This window comes from Ranitomeya imitator, chromosome 4 (assembly GCF_032444005.1).
Source record: "Ranitomeya imitator isolate aRanImi1 chromosome 4, aRanImi1.pri, whole genome shotgun sequence".
Taxonomy (NCBI): domain Eukaryota; kingdom Metazoa; phylum Chordata; class Amphibia; order Anura; family Dendrobatidae; genus Ranitomeya; species Ranitomeya imitator.
Window position 1 is genome coordinate 82,243,883 of NC_091285.1, and position 22,203 is coordinate 82,266,085.

A 22,203-nucleotide genomic window follows, 5' to 3' on the forward strand; every position below is an offset into this window, starting at 1 on the left:
CCTCTTGTGCTCTGTAAACATCTGATGCGGGTGAGAGGTACTGCCTTTTTCACCTGTAGGTTTCCTGTCCCTGAGGGCGGATCCCTTCTCTCCGTGGTGCCGTCATGGGGTCTGAGAAATCCCATTATCGGCAAGTAACTTCGTCTTGCACTCATCTGTCTGAAATCTTGCATGGAGCACCTGGTTGTTGTCCGGTTTATGGTGAAATTGTTCTTTACACTTCCAGATTATTGCCCAAACAGTGTTCACTGGAGCCTTCAGTAGTTTAGAAATGCTTCTGTCAATGCTATCAGTATATTTTTTAACTTAAAGTTTGCGAAGGTCTTGAGACAGGTTATACCCATCATTATGAGATGTTTCTTGTGTTGCATCTTGGTATAGGCCATCAGTTGAACCAGCTGATATTATTTTTCACTAAGTGGCAGGATTGCTTTCTCTTTCAACTAACCTTTATTGAACATTTTGAACATTAACAATGCGATTTGTAGATAAAAATAATTGCTTTCTAATTACTTATAGTTTTCACTTGGCGCCATGTCTTTCCATAGATTTTTACAACTCTTTCCTCATGTGTTCAATACTTTTTTCCTGGATCTTTCTCATTATTACACATAACTTAATTTATGGACATCTATGGTTTGGGTTATTTGCCTGTGTGGATTGGATGGGTTGTTACCGACATCCTGTGCAAATATCATGTCGATAGCACCTTTAGAAATGTATTTACCGTATTTTTCCTACCATAAGATGCACTTTTTTTCCTCCAAATTTGGGAGGAAAGTGTGGGTGCCTCTTATGGTACGGCTGTAATGTGGAGAAGGGCGAGTGGGATCCCACTTGCAGGAGGCAGAAAAATGTCCCTGCCAGGAATCCAGCGCTGTCAGCTCAGAGCAGTGAGCGGGGAGCAGCAAATGAATACTCCTTCACTTACACAGGGACAAACATGGTTTCCCCAGTGCTGGATTACTGCCTGGGCTGTGCTGGATGCTGAGGCATATAGACCTGTGTGATGTCATGAAGAGGGCGGGCTGGAGCATCACATGACAGCACAGAGCCCTCCCTCTTCTGATGTCGTCACAGGTCCTTCAGACACAGCACTAGAATCTGCAGGCTTCCTCTTATGACCTGTGCTGTGGAGAGGCAGGGAGGACTCTGAGTGTGCAGTCATGGGATGCTCCAGCTCTTTACCTCACCACAGCGTGGCTGGCTGGCTCACACAATAAAGCACTCTGTCACTCCTGTGGTGAACTATAACTCCCAGCATGCCATAGGATCTGCAGGACATGCTGGGAGTTATAGTTCTCCCATGGGATTTTAAAGCAGCACTCCAGTGTTATTTTGCTGTGCTGGAGTGGTGCTTTAAATATAAGCCCTGTGCCCCATTCTTATACTCACCGTCCAGCGTCTTCACATAGTACTTTACAGACACCACAGTGATCCCGCAGCTTCCAACATATTAACATACTATTATATATAATAACACCACCACATATAATAGTATGTTATTTATGTTATTACATTTTACCACATTTTTTCTTCAAATATTTTTTTCCTTATTTTCCACCTCTAAAACCTGGGTGCGTCTTATAGTCCGAAAAATACGGCACTTAGAAAATTGGTGATGTTCTGAATACTTATTTCACCCGCTGTAAATATTTTGCTCGCCAAGTTATATCTCCCTTCCACAATTTTTTTGTTCAGAAAAGTGGCAGGTTGGTTTAAGCTTAATTGCATAGGTCGTGTCTATTTTTTTTACAACACTTCGTAGGTTTCCTGAGTACTGATGGAAGCCTTGATAAATGCAGCATTCACTATTATTTTTAATAATGTTGTTTCCAAAAACGAGTCCATATATCGATGAAATTTTTTATTGTAGTGTTATTCTTTCAGATGCTACTTTGACATTGAGCCGTCATCCCTCATGCATTTACACACTCATCCTGTTCGTGTGATTTTGTCAAATTACCACCTAAATAGAAAAATGAAAGAAATGTGTAATAGGGTGTTACCCAAGTATGAGAGATGGAAAGATGGGGGTGACATGCTCCCCTGTACATGTGGTTGTCCTGGGGAAGGAGTCATTATTCACTTTGAAACGCATTGACAATAAACCACTTTCAATTAACCATCTCGTCATCGGATCTTGGAATCCGCAGCGCATCTGAAATCCACTGTAACTGTTTTTTTATGCTATACATATAGAAAAAAATTTAAAAAATCCCCAAAAATGTATACGTGTGAACATACCCTAAAGCTTTTGTACCTTTCATAATAAATGTGGCGATAGCATTATTTTTTTTTTGCCTAATGTCCTAACCTACATTCATGACATTCAGTATTAGTTTCCTCTTGCTGGTACACTTTGCAAAGTCTCTGCGAATATGTACGATATGCAACCTTGGCTGACCTGCATTTCATATAGTGTCATACATGCTGGGCTGTCTGAAAGCAAAAAATTAATGAACGATCAGAACAGATTTTTTTTCATTAATTTAATCACATAACTGAAATAGATGGAGGGCAATTTCATTGGTAGCTGTATTTGATAACTCTCAATTACCCTGCTACACTGGTCTGATATGGAGACATATTTACAGGTTATAGTCCTATAAGGTAATACATTGCAATAGAGCGTCTGTCCTTCATCACTTGTGATTCCTCCTGGAAATTTGGGACTAGACATTACCAGTAAGCAGTGTCCCTACAACATCTGACTCCGCAATGACTGGGCAGTTTCATGGTGTGTACGGATACTATCTGTTTACAAGGAAACATTACAGTTCTCAATTAATTCCAGGAAAAATACCAGAAGAACTTGGCAATGGGAGTTTGAAGAAAAAATGCCACAGAATTGCACTTTAGGGGAAATGTAAAAAATTACTAAAACAGACGTGCCAGGCACTGAAAGGTCCTTTTAAAAGGAAATCTGTGACGATGGTTTTGCTACATTATTTTAGCGCAGCATAATATAGGCAGGGACCCGGATTCCAGCAATTTATCACAAACTGGGCTGCTTGCTGTGGTTTTGATAAAATCATAGTTTTATCTTTTGCAGATCTACCAGTTTGCTGAATCCTGTATAACCGTCCCCACACTACTAATTGGCAGCTCTCTGTGTACACTGTGCATAGGCAGAAAGCTGCCACTCAGTGGCCAGGGTAGAATGCTGAGGATCGCTTGGCAGCAGGTTTACTAATCCTCTTGTGATAAAATCCTGCAGATATAGCTGTGATTTTATCAAAACTCTAGCAAGCAGCTTGGTATGGGACACATAGGAATCAAGGTCTCTGTCTCTACAGTAAGCTGTGCTCAGGTTAGTTGTCAGAAGCCTGATGACAGATTCTTTTTAAAAGTTTTGTGGAATCACAGACAGTCCATTAATTTGAGAGCACTGCGGTAATGAGTTTTAAATGTGGCTGGCTGCTATTTTCTTCTGAAGGAATAATGTAGTAAACCTATGCCACCATTAATCTAAATGGTCATATATGATATTTTTATCTGGTCTTTTTTTCATACACCCTTTCTTTAAAGAAGCACTCGTCCTCCCATCAAAGTTTTTATCCTCTTAATATTTTGGAATCCTCATATTATATAGCACTGTGTACTCACAATTGCTCATTTTGCCTTTCTACACAATTATTTCTTCTCTTTTCTCTACTGTATGTAGAAACAGGAAGTCTCTTGTCCCTGCATTCATAATTCCCCTCTTCAGCTCCTGACCCAGCTGCTCTGCTTCCCCCTGTCAGGGTCTTTTGCAGTGACTTTTGAGTTATGACTCATTCAGGGAAACCCCACAGCACTGCCTCACTTCTGAACATGTATATAAAGAGAAGCACAGATTCATCTTCACTACTTCTCCACTCCTCACTACTGAGCATGTTCAGTATATAAAGTGCAGTACAGATTCATCATCACTACGACTCGACAGCACTGATCACTACTGAGCATGTACATAAAGTGCAGCACAGATTCATCATCACTACGACTCGACAGCACTGATCACTACTGATCATGTACATAAAGTGCAGCACAGATTCATCTCCACTACGACTCCACAGCACAGCCTCTCTACTGAGCATGTACATAAAGTGCAGCACAGATTCATCTCATCTACGACTCCACAGCACTTGTCACTACTGAGCATGTACATAAAGTTCAGCACAGATTTACCTCAACTAAAAGCAGAGATCCTTAGATCAGGAATAGAACAGACATTTATAGGAAACTAGCTGAAGAGCCCGGCGTTGCCTGGGCATAGTAAATATCTGTGGTTAGTTATAGCACGTCACTTCTCTTATTTTCCCATCACGCCTCTCATTTTCCCAATCACATCTTTAATTTTCCCCCTCACATCTCTCATTTTCTCCCTCACACCTCTCATTTTCTCCCTCACTCCTCTCATTCCCCCCTAACACTTGTCATTTCGACCTCACATCTGTCATTTTCCGATCCCTACACAATTTTCCCTCACTCCTCTCATTTTGCACTCACACCTTTTCATTTTCACCTCAAACCTCTCATTTTCACCTCAGTATATACATGTTTGTCATCTCCCTTATATATATTATACACCTGTATGTCATCTCCTGTATATAGTATATACCTGTATGTCATCTCCCCTGTATATAGTATATATCTGTGTCATCTCCTCCTGTATATACCTGTATGTCATCTTCTATATATAGCATATACCTGTATGTCATCTCCTCCTGTATATAGTATATACCTGTAGGTAATCTGCTCCTGTATATAGTATATACCTGTATGTCATCTCCTCCTGTATATAGTATGTACTTGTATGTCATCTCCTTTATATAGTATATACCTGTGTGTCATCTCTCCTGTATATAGTATATATCTGTGTGTCATCTCCCCTGTATATAGTATATACCTGTGTGATCTCCTGTATTAGACCTCGTTAACACGTTATTTGCTCAGTATTTTTACCTCAGTATTTGTAAGATAAATTGGCAGCCTGATAAATCCCCAGCCAACAGGAAGCCCTCCCCCTGGCAGTATATATTAGCTCACACATACACATAATAGACAGGTTATGTGACTGACAGCTGTCGTATTTCCTATATGGTACATTTGTTGCTCTTGTAGTTTGTCTGCTTATTAATCAGAATTTTATTTTTGAAGGCTAATACCAGACTTGTGTGTGTTTTAGGGCGAGTTTCGTTTGTCAAGTTGTGTGTGTTGAGTTGTGTGTGGCGACATGCATGTAGCGACTTTTGTGAGATGAGTTTTGTGTGGCAACATGCGTGTAGCAACTTTTTGTGTGTCGAGTTGCATGTGACAGGTTAGTGTAGCAAGTTGTGTGCAGCAAGTTTTGCGCATGGCGAGTTTTGCGCGTGGTGAGTTTTATGTCTGGTGCCTTTTGAGTATGTGCAAGTTTTGTGTGAGGCAACTTTTGCATGCGTTGCAAATTTTGTGCATGTGGCAATTTTTCCGCATGTGCAAGTTTTGCGTGTGGCGAGTTTTCCATGAGGTGAGTTTTGCACTTGTGGCGAGTTTTGCGTGAGCCTATTTTTTGCATGTGGCGAGTTTTGCGCGTGGTGAGTTTTGAGCGGCGACTTTTGTGTTTCGACTTTTATGTGGAAAGGTTGGTGTATGTGTGGTGAAATGTGTGCTGAGGGTGGTATATGTGTTCAAGCACGTAGTAGTGTGTGGCGCATTTTGTGTGTGTGATCATATCCCCGTGTGTGGTGAGTATCCCATGTCGGGGTCCCACCTTAGCAATTGTACGGTATATACTCTTTGGCGCCATCGCTCTCACTCTTTAAGTCCCCTTTGTTCACATCTGGCAGCTGTCAATTTGCCTCCAACACTTTTCCTTTCACTTTTCCCCATTATGTAGATAGGGGAAAAATAGTTTGATGAATTGGAAAGCGCGGAGTTAAAATTTCACCTCACAACATAGCCTATGACGCTCTCGGGGTCCAGACGTGTGACTGTGCAAAATTTTGTTTCTGTAGCTGCGACGCCTCCAACACTTTTCCTTTCACTTTTTTCCCCATTATGTAGATAGGGGCAAAATTGTTTGGTGAATTGGAACGCGCGGGGTTAAAATTTCGCCTCACAACGCAGCCTATGACGCTCTCGGGGTCCAGACGTGTGACTGTGCAAAATTTTGTGGCTGTAGCTGCGACGGTGCAGATGCCAATCCCGGACATACACACACACATACACACACACACACATTCAGCTTTATATAGTAGACTAGCTGAAGAGCCCGGCGTTGCCTGGGCATAGTAAATATCTGTGGTTAGTTATAGCACGTCACTTCTCTTATTTTCCCATTATGCCTCTCATTTTCCCAATCACATCTTTAATTTTCCCCCTCACATCTCTCATTTTCTCCCTCACACCTCTCATTTTCTCCCTCACTCCTCTCATTCCCGCCTAACACTTGTCATTTCGACCTCACATCTGTCATTTTCCGATCACTACACTATTTTCCCTCACTCCTCTCATTTTGCACTCACACCTTTTCATTTTCACCTCACACCTCTCATTTTCACCTCCGTATACACATGTTTGTCATCTCCCTTATATATAGTATACACCTGTATGTCATCTCCTGTATATAGTATATACCTGCTGTGTGTCATCTCCGCTGTATATAGTATATACCTGTATGTCATCTCCCCCTATATATAGTATATACCTGTATGTCATCTCCTCCTATATATAGTATATACCTGTATGTCATCTCCTCCTATATATAGTATATACCTGTATGTCATCTCCTTCTATATATAGTATATACCTGTATGTCATCTCCTCCTGTATATAGTATATACCTGTGTGTCATCTCCCCTGTATATAGTATATATCTGTGTGTCATCTCCTCCTGTATATAGTATATAACTGTATGTCATCTTCTATGTATAGCATATACCTGTATGTCATCTCCTCCTGTATATAGTATATACCTGTGTGTCATCTCCTCCTGTATATAGTATATACCTGTATGTCATCTCCTCCTGTATATAGTATGTACCTGTATGTCATCTCCTCCTTTATATAGTATATACCTGTGTGTCATCTCTCCTGTATATAGTATATATCTGTGTGTCATCTCCCCTGTATATAGTATATACCTGTGTGATCTCCTGTATTAGACCTCGTTAACACGTTATTTGCTCAGTATTTTTACCTCAGTATTTGTAAGATAAATTGGCAGCCTGATAAATCCCTAGCCAACAGGAAGCCCTCCCCCTGGCAGTATATATTAGCTCACACATACACATAATAGACAGGTCATGTGACTGACAGCTGCCGTATTTCCTATATGGTACATTTGTTGCTCTTGTAGTTTGTCTGCTTATTAATCAGAATTTTATTTTTGAAGGCTAATACGAGACTTGTGTGTGTTTTAGGGCGAGTTTCGTTTGTCAAGTTGTGTGTGTTGAGTTGTGTGTGGCGACATGCATGTAGCGACTTTTGTGAGATGAGTTTTGTGTGGCAACATGCGTGTAGCAACTTTTTGTGTGTCGAGTTGCATGTGACAGGTTAGTGTAGAAAGTTGTGTGCAGCAAGTTTTGCGCATGGCGAGTTTTGCGCGTGGTGAGTTTTATGTCTGGTGCCTTTTGAGTATGTGCAAGTTTTGTGTGAGGCAACTTTTGCATGTGTTGCAAATTTTGTGCATATGGCAATTTTTCCGCATGTGCAAGTTTTGCGTGTGGCGAGTTTTCCATGAGGTGAGTTTTGCACTTGTGGCGAGTTTTGCGTGAGCCTATTTTTTGCATGTGGCGAGTTTTGCGCGTGGTGAGTTTTGAGCGGCGACTTTTGTGTTTCGACTTTTATGTGGCGAGGTTGGCGTATGTGTGGTGAAATGTGTGCTGAGGGTGGTATATGTGTTCAAGCACGTGGTAGTGTGTGGCGCATTTTGTGTGTGTGTTGATATCCCCGTGTGGTGAGTATCCCATGTCGGGGTCCTACCTTAGCAACTGTACGGTATATACTCTTTGGCGCCATCGCTCTCACTCTTTAAGTCCCCCTTGTTCACATCTGGCAGCTGTCAATTTGCCTCCAACACTTTTCCTTTCACTTTTCCCCATTATGTAGATAGGGGAAAAATAGTTTGGTGAATTGGAAAGCGCGGAGTTAAAATTTCACCTCACAACATAGCCTATGACGCTCTCAGGGTCCAGACGTGTGACTGTGCAAAATTTTGTTTCTGTAGCTGTGACGCCTCCAACTTTTCCTTTCACTTTTTTCCCCATTATGTAGATGGGGGCAAAATTGTTTTTTGAATTGGAATGCGCGGGGTTAAAATTTCACCTCACAACGTAGCCTATGATGCTCTCAGGGTCCAGACGTGTGGCTGTGCAAAATTTTGTTTCTGTAGCTGTGACGCCTCCAACTTTTCCTTTCACTTTTTTCCCCATTATGTAGATGGGGGCAAAATTGTTTTTTGAATTGGAATGCGCGGGGTTAAAATTTCACCTCACAACGTAGCCTATGACGCTCTCAGGGTCCAGACGTGTGGCTGTGCAAAATTTTGTTTCTGTAGCTGTGACGCCTCCAACACTTTTCCTTTCACTTTTTTCCCCATTATGTAGATAGGGGCAAAATTGTTTGGTGAATTGGAAAGCGCGGGGTTAAAATTTCACCTCACAACGTAGCCTATGACGCTCTCGGGGTCCAGACGTGTGACTGTGCAAAATTTTGTGGCTGTAGCTGCGACGGTGCAGATGCCAATCCCGGACATACACACACACACACATACACACACACACACATTCAGCTTTATATAGTAGATTTCATAACTTTCCCAACTTCTAATGAAAAAATGTACAGCACATCCTTCACTGAACTACTGTACCCAATGTATTATATATACAGGTCCTTCTCAAAAAATTAGCATATAGTGTTAAATTTCATTATTTACCATAATGTAATGATTACAATTAAACTTTCATATATTATAGATTCATTATCCACCCACTGAAATTTGTCAGGTCTTTTATTGTTTTAATACTGATGATTTTGGCATACAACTCCTGATAACCCAAAAAACCTTTACATTATGGTAAATAATGAAATTTAACACTATATGCTAATTTTTTGAGAAGGACCTGTATATTATCAGTCGGTCCATTTTATACTGACTCAAACTCCACCAAAATGAACGCACTCCACCACTCTATGAGCACTCCATGACTCCAACTCTACAGTCCTGTTCACATCTACAGGGTGTAGTTGCAAGAGATTTAATCACTTTTGTGTCTTTTTTTTTTTTTTTCTTCCATCTCCGCATACTTTTACCCATGTCAAGGGTGTCCATATCATTTAGGGCCCACTAAACAATTAGAGAAACACTGCTGAAAAAGGATCTTCAGATAGTGTATGATATCAAGTTAGATGTTATTACTTTTGCTGTTTGAGGTAAGAAAATAAGATCTAAGGCTATCTCTCCATTTGTGGTAACACTGTGTGTTTTCCTTCTAGTGTTCCATGCCATCCTGCATTACTGCTTTCCACGTTACCTGCGCTTTTGATCACAACCTAGAGATGCACACCACATTGGCAGAGAATGATGAGGTGAAATTCAAGTCCTATTGTCTGGATCACAGCAAAGGAGCCACCAAACCCGAGGATCAGTGCAGCCAAAGACCATCCTCATCTGTTGCCGCAGCAGATGCTGACCAATTGCAGAAGGATCTTGAAAAGGTCACCTTGAGAAAGCAAAAGCTTCTGCAACTGGAGGAGGATTTCCATGATCTTGTCAAGTCGGAGGATGTAGCAGAGAATCTTGATGTGAACAGGAATGTGGTTGACTTTGTGTACCAGTACTGGAAGCTGAAGAGGAAGGCAAACTTTAACAAGCCTCTTTTAAGTCCTAAAACAGACGAAGTAGATGATTTAGCTCAGCAAGAGCAAGACGTACTGTACAGGAGATTAAAGCTATTTACACATCTGAGGCAGGATTTGGAAAGGGTAAGGCGATAACATTCAATTATAATTTATTAGATTTCATTGTTTTATTATATTCATTAAAGGGCCTCTTAGGCTTCACCTTTCTGCCTGACATTTGTGTGCCTGTGTTATAAATATTAAAATCAGCTGGTAGTCTACGATGAAGGCAGCACAAGTTGCTGAGCCCAGCGATTGCCTGCAGCGCTATTGACTTGATGTCTCTGCTGCAGCCAGTAATCACCGAAGCATTGGCTGAGCTGCAGTAATGGACCTAGGGTAGGTCAGTAGTGGCTGATTTTTACTATTTTTAAAGGCTCATACCCATTTGCGAGAAAAACGGATGAGTGAAATTCGATATTTGTTTTTGTTTTTTGTTTTTTTTTTTTAATTTAGACCATTTTTCCTTTTCGTAAAAAAATTCAAAATTTATTGCTTGGAAATTCGGATACATGTTCTCAGAAGTTTATAGAATAAATGAACAATTTTTACATTTTACTAAAAAATATACCTAGAAAGAGAAAAATCAGATAAACTGAACATTTTGCAATGGTATCTTAATTTTTGCTAGAGCTGTATGTATTTATATTGAACTGAAAGATAGATGGAATAAAAGTCGGTAATTTATCTGCCGGCTTCTGTAAAATCACTGCAGGAGCTGACAGGATAGAAGAGATGGATTACATACAGTAAATACCGTATATACTCGAGTATAAGCCGACCCGAGTATAAGCCGACCCCCCTAATTTTGCCACAAAAAACTGGGAAAACTTATTGACTCGAGTATAAGCCTAGGGTGGAAATGCAGCATTTACCGGTGAATTTCAAAAATAAAAATAGATCATTATTTCCCCATAGCTGTGCCATACAGTGCTCTGCACCGTTCATATTTCCCCATAGCTGTGCCATATACGGTGCTCTGCACCGTTCATTGTGCCCCATAGATGTGCCATATACGGTGCTCTGCACCGTTCACTGTGCCCCATAGATGTGCCATATACGGTGCTCTGCACCGTTCACTGTGCCCCATAGATGTGCCATATACGGTGCCCTGCACCGTTCACTGTGCCCCATAGATGTGCCATATACGGTGCTCTGCACCGTTCACTGTGCCCCATAGATGTGCCATATACGGTGCTCTGCACCATTCACTGTGCCCCATAGATGTGCCATATACGGTGCTCTGCACCGTTCACTGTGCCCCATAGATGTGCCATATACGGTGCTCTGCACCGTTCACTGTGCCCCATAGATGTGCCATATACGGTGCCCTGCACCGTTCACTGTGCCCCATAGATGTGCCATATACGGTGCTCTGCACCGTTCACTGTGCCCCATAGATGTGCCATATACGGTGCCCTGCACCGTTCACTGTGCCCCATAGATGCTCCACATAAATCTCTGCCGCCGCCGCTGCTGCAATAAAAAAAAAAAAAACCACATACTCACCTCCCTTGATTGCAGCTCCTGGCGTCTCGTTCCGGTGCCTCCATCTTCCCGGCGTCTCTGCTCTGACTGATCAGGCAGAGGGCGCCGCGCACACTATATGCGTCATCGCGCCCTCTGCCTGAACAGTCAGAGCGCAGACGCCGGGAAGATGGAGGCGCCGGCCGGGAAGATGGAGCGACGCTCGGCGGCTGGAACGAGGACAGGTGAATATGCTATACTTACCTAGTCCTGGCGATCCTCGCGCTGTCCCTCTGCCTGGTCTTCGGTGCCGCAGCTTCTTTCTCTATCAGCGGTCACCGGCACCGCTGATTAGAGGAATGAATAGGCGGCTCCACCCCTATGGGAGGTGGAGCCGCTTATTCATTTCTGTAATGAGCGGTCCCACGTGACTGCTGAAGAGGGGAAGAAGCTGCAGCACAGAAGACTGTGGGACGGCAGGGACAGCGCGAGGATCGCTGGGACTAGGTAAGTATGCCTCAGCGCCCTCACCCCCTCACCCGCGTCAGTGACAAATACAATTAGTACAGTGTGCAAATTACTGGACATGTATTTAATTAATAAAAGATTATTTATTGGGGAAAAAAATGGTGTGGGCTCCCGCGCAATTTTTGAAACCAGCAGTGGGAAAGCCAGCGACTGGGGGCAGCTGTTTATAGCCAGGGAAGGGGGTAATACCCATGGAGCTTCCCAGGCTATTAATATCAGCTCACAGCTGTATACTTAGCCTTTATTGGCTACTAACCTAGCCTTGGAAGGGGCCTTGGATATTCCCCCCCCCCACCCCCCATGGCTAAAAACATCAGCACTCAGCCGCCCCAGAAAAGGCGAATCTCTAAGATGCGCCAATTCCGGCACTTAGAGCCGGCAGTGCGTTTTGAAGTACTACAGACTTCTTCATCAGAGCACGAAAAGCTTGTCTTGTCCTGATGAGGAAGTCTGTAGTACTTCGAAATGCATTGACTAAATAAAGAAAAACACGTACTTTCGGTCAGTGGCTTGATGTGGGTGTGATTACCAATGTGAAGGGCCACAGCTCCATGGTCGGTCCCCTGCGCTATCACAGACATTGCCCATGTTTTCAGCTATTACAAATTGTCAGGTTGTGCTGTGATCACCGCTCTGTTATTATTTTGCTCACTGACTGGCTGCATGATTTGCTACCCTGCCTGTGATGTCACATTATAGTCAATTCAGCTACCGACACTACATAAGTGACTCATTTTACTACTTGCTAACGATTTGGACATAGTTGTTAAAGTTGTTGTCCACTACTCCCATAACACCTTCTTAAATCTTGTATTTCCCAATGTATAATAAAAACTCCTCCTGTTTCAGCGCCTTTCCAGTGCGGAGTCTCCCAGTGCTTGCATGACATTTTTACGCCATGTGAGCCATGCAGCCAATCAGTGGCCACCAATGGGTTAGTGTTCACACCTCTTCTGGAAGTTTGAGATTTGTCCAGAGAAGTGAAGTAGCAGCACAATAGTGGTTGCTGCAGGGCTCACAGGGCATAACAATGTCACTCGAGCCTCGTGAGAACCAGCGCTGACATCACAGGAACGATGCAGGTATGGGAGGTGAGTATAAGGGGCTTTTATGTTACACTAGATGGTGGCCCGATTCTAACGCATCGGGTATTCTAGAATATGCATGTCCACGTAGTATATTGCCCAGCCACGTAGTATATTGCCCAGCCACGTAGTATATTGCCCAGCCACGTAGTATATTGCCCAGCCACGTAGTATATTGCCCAGCCACGTAGTATATTGCCCAGCCACGTAGTATATTGCCCAGCCACGTAGTATATTGCCCAGTCACGTAGTATATTGCCCAGCCATGTACAGTCATGGCCACAAGTTTTGAGAATGAGACAAATATTAATTTTTCCAAAGTCTACTGCTTCATTTTTTCTAATGGCAATTTGCATATACTCCTGAATGTCAGAGTGATCAGCTTAACAGCAATTACTGTACTTGCAAAGTCAATATTTGCCCGGAAAATGAACTTTAACCCCAAAACACATTTCAACATCATTGCAGTCCTGCCTTAAAAGGAGCAGCTAACATCGTTTTAGTGATTGATCCATTAACACAGGTGTGAGTGTTGATGAGAACAGGGCTTGCGATCAATCAGTCATGATTAAGTAAGAATGACATCACTGGACACTTTAACCCCTTCATGACCCAGCCTATTTTGACCTTAAAGACCTTGCCGTTTTTTGCAATTCTGACCAGTGTCCCTTTATGAGGTAATAACTCAGGAACGCTTCAACGGATCCTAGCGGTTCTGAGATTGTTTTTTCGTGACATATTGGGCTTCATGTTAGTGGTAAATTTAGGTCAATAAATTCTGCGTTTATTTGTGATAAAAACGGAAATTTGGCGAAAATTTTGAAAATTTCGCAATTTTCACATTTTGAATTTTTATTCTATTAAACCAGAGAGTTATGTGACACAAAATAGTTAATAAATAACATTTCCCACATGTATACTTTACATCAGCACAATTTTGGAAACAAAATTTTTTTTTGCTAGGATGTTATAAGGGTTAAAATTTGACCAGCGATTTCTCATTTTTACAATGAAATTTACAAAACCATTTTTTTTAGGGACCACCTCACATTTGAACTCAGTTTGAGGGGTCTATATGGCTGAAAATACCCCAAAGTGACACCATTCTAAAAACTGCACCCCTCAAGGTACTCAAAACCACATTCAAGAAGTTTATTAACCCTTCAGGTGCTTCACAGCAGCAGAAGCAACATGGAAGGAAAAAATGAACATTTAACTTTTTAGTCACAAAAATTATCTTTTAGCAACAATTTTTTTATTTTCCCAATGGTAAAAGGAGAAACTGAACCACGAAAGTTGTTGTCCAATTTGCCCTGAGTACGCTGATACCTCATATGTGGGGGTAAACCACTGTTTGGGCACACGTCGGGGCTCGGAATTGAGGGAGCACCATTTGACTTTTTGAATACGAGATTGGCTGGAATCAATGGTGGCGCCATGTTGCGTTTGGAGACCCCTGATGTGCCTAAACAGTGGTAACCCCTCAATTCTACCTCCAACACTAACCCCCCCCCACACCCCTAACCCTAATCCCAAATGTAGCCATAACCCTAATCACAACCCTAACCACAACCCTAATTCCAACCCTAACCCTAACGCTATGTGCCCACGTTGCGGATTCGTGTGAGATTTTTCAGCATCATTTTTGAAAAATCCGCGGGTAAAAGGCACTGCGTTTTACCTGCGGATTTTCCGCGGATTTCCAGTGTTTTTTGTGCGGATTTCACCTGCGGATTCCTATTGAGGAACAGGTGTAAAACGCTGCGGAATCCGCACAAAGAATTGACATGCTGCGGAAAATACAACGCAGCGTTTCCGCGCGGTATTTTCCGCACCATGGGCACAGCGGATTTGGTTTTCCATGGTACTGTAAACCTGATGGAACACTGCTGCGAATCCGCAGCGGCCAATCCGCTGCGGATCCGCAGCCAAATCCGCACCGTGTGCACATAGCCTAATTCTAAAGGTATGTGCACACGCTGCAGAAAACGCTGCGGATCCGCAGCAGTTTCCCATGAGTTTACAGTTCAATGTAAACCTATGGGAAACAAAAATCGCTGTACACATGCTGCGGAAAAACTGCACGGAAACGCAGCGGTTTACATTCCGCAGCATGTCACTTCTTTCTGCGGATTCCGCAGCGGTTTTACAACTGCTCAAATAGAAAATCGCAGTTGTAAAACCGCAGTGAAATGCGCAGAAAAAACGCGGTAAATCCGCCATAAATCCGCAGCGGTTTAGCACTGCGGATTTATCCAATCCGCAGCGGAAAAATCCGCAGAGGACCAGAATACGTGTGCACATACCAAAACCCTAGCCCTAACCCTACCCCTAACCCTATTCTAACATTAGTGGGGAAAAAAAAATTCTTTCGTTTTTTATTGTCCCTACCTATGGGGGTGACAAAGGGGGGGGGGGGGGTCATTTATTATTTCTTTTATTTTGATCACTGAGATATAATCTATCTCAGTGATCAAAATGCACTTTGGAACGAATCTGCCGGCCGGCAGATTCGGCGGGCGCACTGCGTATGCGCCCGCCATTTTGGAAGATGGCGGCGCCCAGGGAGAAGACGGACGGACCCCGGCAGGATCGGTAAGTATGATGGGGGGGGGGGGGGGGATCGGAGCATGGGGGTGGTGGATCGGAGCGCGGGAGGGGTGGAACGGAGCACGGGGGGGTGCATTGGAGCATCGGGGGGTGGATCGGACTGCAGGGGGGGTGGATCGGAGTGCAGGGGGGGGTGGTTGGAGCATGGGGGAGGGTGATTGGAGCACGGGGGGAGCGGACAAGAGCACGGGGGTAGCAGCGCACAGGACGGAGGGGAGCCGGAGCAGTGTACCGGACAGATCGGGGGGCTGGGGGGGCGATCGGGGGCACATTAGTGTTTCCAGCCATGGCCGATGATATTGCAGCATCGGCCATGGCTGGATTGTAATATTTCACCCGTTATAATAGGTGAAATATTACAAATCGCTCTGATTGGCAGTTTCACTTTCAACAGCCAATCAGAGCGATCGTAGCCATGGGGGGTGAAGCCACCCCCCCGGGCTAAACTACCACTCCCCCTGTCCCTGCAGATCGGGTGAAATGGGAGTTAACCCTTTCACCCGATCTGCAGGGACGCGATCTTTCCATGACGCCACATAGGCGTCATGGGTCGGATTGGCACCGACTTTCATGACGCCTACGTGGCGTCAAAGGTCGGGAAGGGGTTAAAAGGAGGCTGGTGCTTGGTATCATTGTTTCTCTTCAGTTAACCATGGTTATCTCTAAAGAAACACGTGCAGCCATCATTGCACTGCACAAAAATGGCCTAACAGGGAAGAGTATCGCAGCTACAAAGATTACACCTCAGTCAACAATCTATCGGATCATCAAGAACTTAAGGAGAGAGCTTCCATTGTTGTCAAAAAGGCTCCAGGGCGCCCAAGAAAGACCAGCAAGCGCCAGGACCGTATCTTAAAACTGTTTCAGCTGCGGGATCGGACTACCAGCAGTGCCGAGCTTGCTCAGGAATGGCAGCAGGCTGGTGTGAGTGCTTCTGCACGCACTGTGAGGCGGAGACTCTTTGAGCAAGGCCTGGTTTCAAGGAGGGCAGCAAAGAAGCCACTTCTCTCCAGAAAAAACATCAGGGGCCGACTGATATTCTGCAAAAGGTACAGGGAGTGGACTGCTGAGGACTGGGGCAAAGTCATTTTCTCTGATGAATCCCCTTTTCGATTGTTTGGGACATCTGGAAAACAGCTTATTCGGAGAAGAAGAGGTGAGCGCTACCACCAGTCTTGTCTCATGCCAACTGTAAAGCATCCTGAAACCATTCATGTGTGGGGTTGCTTCTCAGCCAAGGGAATCGGCTCACTCACAGTCTTGCCTAAAAACACAGCCATGAATAAAGAATGGTACCAGAATGTCCTCCAAGAGCAACTTCTCCCAACCGTCCAAGAGCAGTTTGGCGCCCAACAATGCCTTTTCCAGCATGATGGAGCACCTTGCCATAAAGCAAAGGTGATAACTAAATGGCTCATGGAACAAAACATAGAGATTTTGGGTCCATGGCCTGGAAACTCCCCAGATCTTAATCCCATTGAGAACTTGTGGTCAATCATCAAGAGACGGGTGGACAAACAAAAACCATCAAATTCTGGCAAAATGCAAGCATTGATTATGCAAGAATGGACTGCTCTCAGTCAGGATTTGGTCCAGAAGTTGATTGAGAGCATGCCAGGGAGAATTGCAGAGGTCTTGAAGAAGGGTCAACACTGCAAATATTGACTTGCTGCATTAACTCATTCTAACTGTCAATATAACCTATTAGTTCTCATAATATGATTGCAATTATATTTCTGTATGTGATATAAACATCAGACAAACACTAATAAAAACCAGAGGGCAGCAGATCATGTGAAAATATAATTTTGGTGTCATTCTCAAAACTTTTGGCCATGACTGTAGTATACAGCACAGAGCCACATAGTATACAGCACAGACACGTAGTATATTGGCCAGTCCCATGAAGTATATAGTACTGTCCACGTAGTATATAGCAGCCATGTAGTATACAGTACTGTCCACGTAGTATAGCAGCCATGAAGTATATAGTACTGCCCACGTAGTATATAGCAGCCATATAGTATATAGTACTGCCCACGTAGTATATAGCAGCCATGTAGTATATAGTACTGCCCACGTAGTATATAGCAGCCATTTAGTATATAGTACTGTCCACGTAGTATATAGCAGCCATGAAGTATATAGTACTGTCCACGTAGTATATAGCAGCCATGTAGTATATAGTACTGCCCACGTAGTATATAGCAGCCATGTAGTATATAGTACTGCCCACATAGTATATAGTACTGCCCATGTAGTATATAGCAGCCATGTAGCCCACGTAGTATTTTGCAGCCATGTAGTATATAGGACTGCCCACGTAGTATATAGCAACCATGTAGCCCACACAGTATTTAGCAGTGTGGGCACATATCCCTGTAAAAAAAAAAAAAAAAAGAAGAATTAAAATAAAAAAGTTACATACTCACCCCTGGGATCCAACGGCGCTGTGGCGATGGGCGCGCGGCTGCCTCCATCTTCCGTTCCCAGGATGCTGTCACCACCTCGCAGTCCGGGGCGCCTTCTTTCTCTTCCCCGCCTGCTCTTACCTCTTCTGGTCCTGTCCTTAGCCAGCAGGGTCACGCTTCGGTCGTCCGCCGGCGCTCCGGGGTCCGTCCCTGCAGACATGCTGCCCGGGTCCTTGCTCCCATGTCTGCTGCACTTCCTCCTTTCTCTCCCTCTCCTAGGGAGTGCATAGGGGCGGGCAGGTGAGCTCTCTGGCTTCTTAAAGGGTCAGCCCCTCCCTACTCACTGCCCCTCCTCCCGGCCTATCCAGTATCCTGTGTGGTTCCCTGCAGTCTTCTTCCTGCTTCCAAGTTCCACATTCAGCCCTGTTTTGTTTATTCATTTCTTCCTCCCTCCTAGGTCGGTTTAACACAGGTATCTGCCTCATCGGACCCTCCATTGGTGGTCTAGGCGAAATCCCTGTATAGGGGTCACTCCAAGCCTTGGTCTCCTTAGAGGCTTTCTGGTGTTGTGGCCCTGTGGCCTTCCTTTGGGGTGTCTCCCCTAGTGTTTGTATTACTGTACAATAAAGCGTTTGAACCTGCTTTCCTGGTCTGGTTCTCCTTTCCTGGTATCAGTAACCGCTGTATTTGCGGTCCAGTGGGTCCACCTGATAGACACGTCTGTAGGGTGTGACAGATTTTGCCCAGGCCATGGACCCCGCTGATGCCAGGTTCGATGCTCAGAGGGAGCTCGCTAGTCTCCGCCAGAGCCAGGAACAGGTAGTTGCGTTCATGCGTACCCTTGTGGCCCGTCTAGCTTCCCCTCAGGGGGTGGATGCATCTTTCTCCTCTCATCTTGCAGATCTCCATCAGGAGTTGGATCAACAAGGACGGATGCAGACCCAGATGCTGAGTTACATGACGTCTGTGGATGAGCGGCTTTCGAATCTGCAGCGATCTCCTTCTGCTCCGGTTGCCGCACCCGTGTTGGATCCCAGTGCCGTAGGAGGCGTCTACTCTTCCCCTTGCCTCTGCAAACCCACCAGGTACTCTGGGGATCCAAAGATGTGCAGGGGTTTCGTCAATCAATGCCAGCTGCATTTCAGGCTTCTCCCTCATCAATACCCTACGGATGTGGCGAAAGTGGCCTTTATGGCATCACACCTGGAGGGCGAGGCCTTGGCCTGGTTCAACCCACTACTGGAGAGAGAGGACCCCATTGTATCCGATTTGCGGGCCTTCTTGGACACCTTCCGGAAGATCTTTGATGAGCCAGGTCGGGTGGCTTCTGCCACGGAGGAGTTGTTCAACTTACAGCAAGGTACTCGGTTGGCCAATACGCCATACAGTTTCGCACTTTGGCTTCTGAGCTTCGCTGGTCTGACGAGCCCCTGATCGGTGTCTTCCGGAGAGGGTTATCCAGTCGCCTGAAGGACGAGCTCGCCGTACGAGATCTTCCCGGTACCCTGGATGAATACATCTCCCTTGCCGTCCGGATAGATCGCCGCCTACAAGAACGCACCAAGGAGAGAACCCAGGAGAAAAGACCACCTCGATTGGCACCCTCTTTTCAGAGGCCCCTGTTACCAGGTAACGCTTCTTCTGCTGAAGCACCCGAACCCATGGAGGTGGATCGTCTCCGGCTGAGTCCCCGGGAGCGTGAGGAGAGAGTTGCCCGGAGGTTGTGTCTCTATTGTGGTGGCTCCAACCATTTCCGCCGGCAATGTCCCAGAAGACCGGAAAACTCCTCCACCTAGGACAGGTAAGAGAGGCCATCCTAGGTGAGAATGATACCTGTCTACCGTTAACTGTTTCCATACAGGTGAAAGTCGGTAACAGGCGATTCTCAGAGTTGGCGTATTTGGACTCGGGATCTGCAGGTAACTTTATTCAGCGAGACATGGCTCTCCGCCTCGGCATTCCTATACACCCCCTGCAGCATCCCCGCATCATCACCACCATAGACGGGAGACCCCTACTAGATTCCGTTGAGGGCATTACCAGTGAGGTGGAGCTTCAGATCGGAGCTCTCCATGCTGAGAGGATTGCCTTTTACGTGCTACCCACTCTCTCTCCACCTTTCTTGCTCGGTCTGCCATGGCTGCGTATGCATGAGCCAGTCATAGACTGGCGAAGTGGGGAGGTCCAGCGTTGGGGTTCGGCCTGCCATAGCCGTTGCCTGCTGTCCGTCCGGCCTATCCGTTTGCCTCCCTCACCTACATCCTTGCCCGGACTTCCGGAGGCCTACTGGGCATTTGCAGATGTCTTCGATAAACGAGAAGCAGAGGTCTTGCCCCCGCACAGGCCTTATGATTGTCCCATCGATTTGGTTCCAGGTGCTTCTTTTCCTACAGGACGAATCTACCCTCTGTCCCCTGCTGAGACTCAGGCGATGTCAGAATACGTCACAGACAGCTTGGCCCGGGGATTCATCCAGAGGTCCACATCCCCTGTGGGAGCCGGGTTCTTCTTCGTGAAAAAGGACGGGTCCTTGCATTGACTACCGCGGATTAAACGCTATCACGGTAAAGAATAAGTACCCACTGCCTCTTATTCCAGAACTCTTCGATCGGCTCCGGGGAGCCCGGATCTTCACCAAGCTGGACCTGCGAGGGGCTTACAACCTTGTCCGCATCCGGGCCGGTGACAAGTGGAAAACCGCCTTGAACACCCGTGATGGTCACTTCGAGTACCGGGTGATGCCCTTCGGACTGTGCAACGCACCAGCCGTTTTCCAGGAGTTCGTGAACGACGTCTTCCGTGACATGCTGTACGTATGTGTAGTGGTATACCTGGATGACATCTTGGTTTTCTCCCCAGACCTACCCACACACAGAAGAGACGTCCGACGAGTTCTCCTTCGATTACGGGAGAACCGCTTGTATGCCAAGTATGAGAAATGCCTCTTCGAGCGGTCTTCTCTGCCGTTCCTTGGATACATCGTCTCTGACTCTGGGCTGGAGATGGATCCTAAAGATGTCGGCCATCATGAACTGGCCTCGGCCGGTCGGGATCAAAGCCATCCAGCGGTTCGTAGGATTCGCCAACTACTACCGGCAGTTTATCCAGCACTTCTCAGATCTGGTTAAGCCTCTCACAGCACTCACACGCAAGGGAATACCTGCTAATGGATGGACTCCAGAGGCTGAGTGTTCCTTCCAGGCACTCAAACGGGCCTTCTCCTCCGCACCAGCCCTGCACAGGCCCATCGCTGAGAAGCAGTTCTTTCTGGAGGTGGACGCATCCTCCACAGGTGCCGGGGCCGTCCTCACGCAGAAAGCCGCCTCCGGACGCATGGTCTCTTGCGGCTTCTTTTCGAAGGCCTTTACCCCCTGTGAGCGGAATTACTCCATTGGTGACCGTGAGTTGCTTGCCATCAAGATGGCCTTGGAGGAGTGGCGTTACCTCCTAGAGGGAGCGGTGCACCCGGTGGTGATCTACACCGACCACAAGAACTTGGCCTATCTCCAGTCTGCCCAGAGGCTCAATCCTCGTCAGGCCCGTTAGTCAAACCGAGCAAAGAATAAAGACCACCGTCTTCATTTTCGTCCCGCAGATAAGAATATCAAGGCTGACGCCCTCTCCCGGTCTTTTCTTACCAACGATCAGGAGGAGGAACCTCGTCCCATCATCGATCCATCCAAGGTGATCATGGTTGCACTGCTTCGACTGTCGCAGGTACCTCCTGGTAAGACGGTGGTGCCCGAACTGAGTCGAGAACGCATCCTTCGCTGGGGACATTCCTCCTTACTAGCCGGCCACGCGGGTCTGACAAAGACTCTACAGTTGATCGGTCGGCACTACTGGTGGCCTGGGATGCGTCAAGAGGTGTCAGACTACGTCTCAGCCTGTTCTTCCTGTGCCCGCAACAAGACCCCCAAACGGCTTCCCACCGGTCAACTCTTGCCCTTGCCTATACCATCAAAACCATGGCAACACATTGCGATGGACTTCATCACGGATCTCCCTACATCCTCCGGGAATACTGTCATCTGGGTCGTGGTGGACAGATTTTCCAAGATGAGTCACTTCGTTTCTCTGCCTGGTCTTCCTTCGGCACCCAAGCTGGCCGAGTTGTTTGTTCAACATATCCTCCGGTTGCATGGGTTACCCTCCAACATTGTTTCCGATAGGGGAGTACAATTCGTGTCCCGATTCTGGCGGTCTCTCTGCAGGAAACTCGATATTGCCTTGGACTT

At 45.7% G+C, this 22,203-nt stretch overlaps 1 protein-coding gene across 1 annotated transcript in view; it reads left to right on the forward strand.

Annotated features, from left to right (window-relative positions):
• Positions 1-22,203, forward strand: part of JADE2 (jade family PHD finger 2) — a 374,376-nt gene that overhangs the window by 280,769 nt on the left and 71,404 nt on the right. The window contains exon 9 of the mRNA XM_069763847.1: positions 9,460-9,948. Coding sequence (XP_069619948.1) covers positions 9,460-9,948 — 489 coding nt within the window. The remainder of the gene's footprint in view (positions 1-9,459; positions 9,949-22,203) is intronic.